The 7,609-nt window shown below is 36.5% G+C and overlaps 1 protein-coding gene across 1 annotated transcript in view; it reads right to left on the bottom strand.

Moving 5' to 3' along the window:
* Positions 1–3,893: 3,893 nt before the first annotated feature.
* The window catches only part of tgfbr2a (transforming growth factor beta receptor 2a), a 10,451-nt gene continuing 6,735 nt past the window's right edge, over positions 3,894–7,609 (bottom strand). The window contains exons 5-7 of the mRNA XM_083546714.1: positions 6,183–6,324; positions 4,422–4,543; positions 3,894–4,221 (exon numbers count right to left, since the gene is read on the bottom strand). Of these exons, the coding sequence (XP_083402840.1) occupies positions 4,027–4,221; positions 4,422–4,543; positions 6,183–6,324 (459 nt within the window). The 3' untranslated portion in view covers positions 3,894–4,026. The remainder of the gene's footprint in view (positions 4,222–4,421; positions 4,544–6,182; positions 6,325–7,609) is intronic.

Below are 7,609 nucleotides of genomic sequence, written 5' to 3'. Positions count from 1 at the left end.
GTATTGTATTGTATTGTATTGTATTGATGTATTGATGTATTGTATTGTATTGTATTGATGTATTGATTGTATTGTATTGTATTGTATTGTATTGTATTGATGTATTGATTGTATTGATGTATTGATGTATTGTATTGTATTGTATTGATGTATTGATTGTATTGTATTGTATTGATGTATTGATGTATTGATTGTATTGTATTGTATTGATGTATTGATGTATTGTATTGATGTATTGATTGTATTGTATTGTATTGTATTGTATTGTATTGATGTATTGATTGTATTGTATTGTATTGTATTGTATTGTATTGTATTGTATTGATGTATTGATGTATTGATTGTATTGTATTGTATTGTATTGATGTATTGATTGTATTGTATTGTATTGTATTGTAGTGATGTATTGATGTATTGATTGTATTGTATTGTTTTGTATTGTATTGTATTGTATTGATGTATTGATTGTATTGTATTGTATTGTATTGATGTATTGATTGTATTGTATTGTATTGATGTATTGATTGTATTGTATTGTATTGTATTGTATTGTATTGATGTATTGATTGTATTGTATTGTATTGTATTGTATTGTATTGATGTATTGATTGTATTGTATTGTATTGTATTGTATTGTATTGATGTATTGATTGTATTGTATTGTATTGTATTGTATTGTATTGATGTATTGATTGTATTGTATTGTATTGTATTGTATTGTATTGTATTGTATTGATGTATTGATTGTATTGTATTGTATTGTATTGTATTGTATTGATGTATTGATTGTATTGTATTGTATTGTATTGTATTGTATTGATGTATTGATTGTATTGTATTGTATTGTATTGTATTGATGTATTGATTGTATTGTATTGTATTGTATTGTATTGTATTGTATTGTATTGATGTATTGATGTATTGATTGTATTGTATTGATGTATTGATTGTATTGTATTGTATTGTATTGTATTGTATTGATTGTATTGTATTGTATTGTATTGTATTGTATTGTATTGTATTGATGTATTGATGTATTGATTGTATTGTATTGTATTGTATTGTATTGTATTGATGTATTGATGTATTGATTGTATTGTATTGTATTGTATTGTATTGTATTGATGTATTGATTGTATTGTATTGTATTGTATTGTATTGATGTATTGTATTGTATTGTATTGTATTGATGTATTGATTGTATTGTATTGTATTGTATTGTATTGATGTATTGATGTATTGATTGTATTGTATTGTATTGTATTGTATTGTATTGTATTGATGTATTGATGTATTGATGTATTGATTGTATTGTATTGTATTGATGTATTGATTGTATTGTATTGTATTGTATTGATGTATTGATTGTATTGTATTGTATTGTATTGTATTGTATTGTATTGATGTATTGATGTATTGTATTGTATTGTATTGTATTGTATTGTATTGTATTGTATTGTATTGATGTATTGATGTATTGATTGTATTGTATTGTATTGTATTGTATTGTATTGATGTATTGATGTATTGATGTATTGATGTATTGTATTGTATTGATGTATTGATGTATTGATTGTATTGTATTGTATTGATGTATTGATTGTATTGTATTGTATTGTATTGTATTGTATTGTATTGTATTGATGTATTGTTGTATTGATTGTATTGTATTGTATTGTATTGTATTGTATTGATGTATTGATGTATTGATTGTATTGTATTGTATTGTATTGTATTGATGTATTGATTGTATTGTATTGTATTGTATTGTATTGTATTGTATTGATGTATTGATGTATTGATTGTATTGTATTGTATTGATGTATTGATGTATTGATTGTATTGTATTGTATTGTATTGTATTGATTGTATTGTATTGATTTGTATTGTATTTGATGTGAATTTGTTTATTTAAATGTACACATTTCAAGTTTTCTATACATATATGTTATTATGTCTGCGAGGGAAATATACACTGAGATTCAGGTTGTTTATGTGTGTGTGAAGAGAGATAATAGAGATAGCAGAGAGCGCCCCCTGTCTGTTTTTGTTTATTTTACAAAAGCACAGCATTTTGTTGTTATTATGAGTGTGTACAATTAAAGGTAGACCCTTTACATATACGGATTATGTATTGCTCTTATCTGTAAACCAAAGAATCACCAAAGAAGCCGCAGTTCACAGAGTGCTGTATCCAAGCATGTAAACAGAAAGTTGAGTGGAAGGAAAAGATGCACAACCAACAGAGAGAACCGCAGCCTTCAGAGGCTCGTCAAGCAAAATCCATTCAAGAATTTGGGTGAACTTCACAAGGAATGGACTGAGGCTGGGTCAAGGCATGAAGAGCCACCACACACAGACGTGTGAAGGAATTCTGCTACAGTGTCGTATTCTCTTATTAAGATGCTCCTTAACCACGGACAATGTCAGAGGGGTCTTACCTGGTCTAAAGAGAAGAAGAACTGGGCTGTGGCCCAGTGGTCCAAAGTCGTCTTTTCAGATGAGAGCAAGTTGGAAACCAAGGTCCCAGGGTCTGGAGGAAGGGTGGAGAAGCTCATAGCCCAAGTTGGTTGAAGTCTAGTTTTGAGTTTTGACAGTCTGTGATGATTTGGGCTGCAATGTCATCTTCTGGTGTTGGTCCCCTGTGTTTTTGAAAACCAAAGTCACTGCACCTGTTTACCAAGAAGTTTTAAAACACTTCATGCTTCCCTCTGCTGACCAGCTTTATGAAGATGCTGATTTCATTTTCCAGCAGGATTTGGCACCTGCCCACAAGCCAGAAACACCAGAAGTTGGTTAAATGATCATGGTGTTGATGTGCTTGACTGAAGCAAACTCACCAGACCTGAACCCCATAGAAAATCTCTGGCGTATTGTCAAGAAGAACATGAGAAACAAGAGACCAAAAAATGCAAATAAACCGAAGGCCACTGTCAAAGAAACCTGGGCTTCCACATCACCTCAGCAGTGCCATAGTCTGATCACCTCCAACAATTCACTCAAAATGTTTTTCTTTTTGGTCTTATGAGGTATTTTTATTTGTTGAGATGTGAATTGGTGGGTTTTTGTTAAATGTGAGCCAAAATCATCACAATTAAAAGAACCAAAAACTAAAAGAACTTCAGTCTGTTGTGCATTGAATTTATTTAATACACGAGTTTCACAATTTGAGTTGAATCACTGAAATAAATGAACTTTTCCATCACATTCTAATTTATTGAGATGCACCTGTACAACACAAGCAGAGAAAAGATGATAATGATCAGGAATGTGTCTGTTCTCATCACTGACTCCCTCTGTCTCATCCACATTAACCCCAGACCTCTTACTGCCTTCTGCCTGATCTTCAGAAACTAGTCTACATCAGTGGTGTGAGAGAGACAGGAAATGACAAGAAACAGGTTGATGCGCTGAAAACGGCGCAATGAGAAGAAAAAATATTCACACCAAATAAATTAAAACTAAAGTAACGAGTCTGTTTTGAGAATGTAAGACGTAGAAAAAACAGATATTTGTGTAAAAATGTAAATGAGCGAAAGTAGAAAGTTGTCTGAAAATTACTGATACCAGAGAAATCTACTTAATTACAGGAACAAAGTTTTTGAACTTCATTACTTCCCTCCTTTGTTTCAGGGGCACTGTATATTGGCGGACCCTGAACTTCTTACAAGATGGGAGATGTAAAGAAAGAATTTTACTCTGCTGTAATGAAGCCTCTAGTTTGTTAGTTTGAACAAGTAACTTGAAAAAATTTGCAAATAAAAACTAGCTACCTTGAAACTACCTTGAAACTAGCTAACATTTAATTACTATCAACAAATCTAGCTAGCCATGTCATGTATTGAAATTGAAACTGGTGAGTGTGGGATTTCCGTGAGCTGGGACGGAGCTCCGTCAAGGAGCTTTATGTGATATATAATGAGGATTCACAGTACAGGAATGGCGAGAGTAATAACACTGCTGGATTGTACACGTTATATTCTTCAAGTGAAAGCCCGTATATAGAAATCTGTTCAACTCCGTCTTTCAGAGCTGTAAGCTGACTAGCTCCACCCCCCTCTCTGGGGTGTCCGCCATTTTATCCTCGTGGGTGGAATCGCTGCAAAGGAAAGTGGCATCGCTGAACTCACTAAATCTCTCAGATACGCATGCAGCCGTCAGCCGAGCCTCAGGATCCTGATCCCAACATTCCTCAATCATCTCACACAACAAACTCACACCCTGGAAAACACACACACACACACACACACACACACACACACACACACACACACACACACACAAAAGATGACAGTGAAATTAGCTTGTTACGTGACATTATATTGAAATTTACAGTTTTTGTCTCCAGCTTTAACTATAAGACATCACACGAGTTGTACGAAACATGTCTAGCATGTCTTTAGCATGGTAGCTTAGCTTACAGGGTGTGTCCTCCAGCTGTGCAGGATCTCAGGTCTCTCTCGGTCTCTGATCACCATGTCCTTCATGCTCTCGATACAAGGCTGGTTCAACTTTCCAAATGGCGGCTTATACTCTCTCACCTCTACACACAAACAAAACACACACACACACACACACACACACACACACACTTGATTAGCATTGGCTAAATGCATCAAACTAGTGTCCATAGTCTATAAACTCCAATCTCCAAAGTCTATCACAGAATGAACGATGCAGCTAGCAAAACATCTGATAAACTAGCTAGCGTGCTAAGAACTAGCAGTCACAAAACAAGCCATGTGACACTAGTAGATATTAGGTAACTTTGAAATCTTTAATTCTCATCAATCAATCAATCAATCAATCAATCAATCAAAGTCAATACAATCTTTGAGTTCTCGATCCAAGATTACCTAGCTAATCACATGCTAAGCTAAGCTAAGCATCACACACATTATTTATGTGATTTTGGGAATTGATCTATTTAGATCTGTGTGTTAATTTTTGTGCAGTGCTAATCTGAGCTCAGATGCTAAGCCATCAAGGACAGAGTGTAGATATAAACACCTGAACATTGTACTGGGCTCTGTCAAGTTATTAGCATATTAGCATTAGCGTGGTGTTAATGTGGTGCACTTTGACCCTGGGTTCTCTTTTAGATTGTGGTTTCAGGTTATTTTAAGAACTTTAATGTGGACAGTAAATGAGTAAAAGAAAGTTTTGTGGAGACTAAATGAGACACACAAGAACTTGTGTATGAAGGAGCACAGGAGAGAAGATGTGATCAGACTCCCTCACCCCCACACTCACACATGGAGGTAGAAGGCTAACGGTTTGGGGTTGTTTTAGAACAGGGAAGGTTCCAGAAAATGAAATGAATCCTGAACCAACATGACTCCTATTCCACACTTCATCACCATGCAGTTCAGTCTGGACTGCGGCTCATTGAAACTGAACTTCACCGTACAACAAGGCGCAGAGCCGAAGACGTCTGAGTTCTGTAAGTGTTATTTAGAGAGCAGAGAGACGTCTGGAGTGATTTCAATCATGGAACCACCTGCCCAGTCACAACACCTAAATCCTATTGCTCTGGGATGAACTGCATCACAAGAACATGGTGAAGAACATCTTTGAAGAGTTTTAGGCACAACAAGTATTTCAGCTGATGCTGAGAGTGTAAAGCTGTTCTACACGATAAGGGAGGATTTTCAATGAAAATAAAGTGGAACATCTGGACATTTTATAAATTCCTTTGGTCAAAGTGAACCTTCATAACTTTACATTACCGAGTTTGTTGCATATAAAAACAAAGGGAACATGAATGTGTCTCTCAAACACCATAAAACATTCATAGAGGTATATACACTATCTAGGGTTATAGTCAGGAGTCCACAGACAAACCTTTGGCCATTGAGTGAAAATTATAATGATTCAAATCCTGATAATGAAAAGATCTAAATAAAAACTAAAAACTTAAATTCCAGGGTTCACACTGAGAGAGAGTATTAGCACAGTGTACAGGAAGTGGAGGTGAACCTACAGGAAGTGTATCTGTGCTGCAGATGGTTTCATAAGCACCTGGCATTTTGTACTCATCACTGTTACATGAAAAAAGAGTTTTAATAAAATATTCTCTTTTTCTTTAAATTTTTGGATGAAAAATAAAAGAAGAAAGAACAGAAAAAAGAAAGAACAGTCTATAAAAGATGTAAGTTTTGTAAAATTTTTGCAAATGTTACCTCCAGTGGCGGTGCACCTGGACGTGATCTCCCACAGCACCAGAGCCATGGAGTAAACATCTGCCTGCTTGAAGGACTCTATGTTCTCCAGGTTCAGTCTGGACTCCAGCAGCTCGGGGGCCATGTATCTCGCTGTGCCCACCTGAGTACAGGCGTACACATCATAAACATTATCCACATCATCTACACTATCCACATCATTCACATCGTCCACAACATCTACACCATTCACAACAGCCATACCATTCACATAATCTACACCCTCTTCACCATACACACCATCCACATCATTCACATCATCCACACCATCCACATCACCCACACTATCCACATCATTCACACCATTCACATCATCCACACTATCTACATCAACCACACCATGCACACCATTTACATCATCCACACCATCACCATCACCCCCACTATCCACATCATCCACACCATCCACATCACCCACACCATCCACATCATCCACACCATCCACATCACCCACACTATCCACATCATCCACACCATCCACATCACCCACACTATCCACATCATCCACACCATCCACATCACCCACACTATCCACAACATCTACACTATCGACATCATCCACACCATTCACATCATCCACACCATTCACATCATCCACACCATCACCATCACCCACACTATCCACAACATCTACACTATCCATATTATCCACAACATCTACACCATCACCATCACCCACACTATCCACAACATCCACACCATTCACATCATCTACACCATCCACATCATTCACATCATCCACACCATCCACATCACCCACACTATCCACATCATTCACACCATTCACATCATCCACACTATCTACATCAACCACACCATGCACACCATTTACATCATCCACACCATCACCATCACCCACACTATCCACATCATCCACACCATCCACATCACCCACACCATCCACATCATCCACACCATCCACATCACCCACACTATCCACATCATCCACACCATCCACATCACCCACACTATCCACATCATCCACACCATCCACATCACCCACACTATCCACAACATCTACACTATCGACATCATCCACACCATTCACATCATCCACACCATTCACATCATCCACACCATCACCATCACCCACACTATCCACAACATCTACACTATCCATATTATCCACAACATCTACACCATCACCATCACCCACATTATCCACAACATCCACACCATTCACATCATCTACACCATCCACATCACCCACACTATCCACAACATCTACACAATCCACATCATCCACACCATCACTATCACCCACACTGTCCACAACATCTACACTATCCACATCATCCACACCATTCACACCATCCACAACATCTACACCATCATCATCACCCACACTATCCACAACATCTACACTATTCACAACATCCACACCATTC

Source organism: Silurus aristotelis (genome assembly GCF_946808225.1).
Source record: "Silurus aristotelis genome assembly, chromosome: 7".
NCBI lineage: Eukaryota > Metazoa > Chordata > Actinopteri > Siluriformes > Siluridae > Silurus > Silurus aristotelis.
This window is presented reverse-complemented; position numbering and strand designations above follow the sequence as displayed.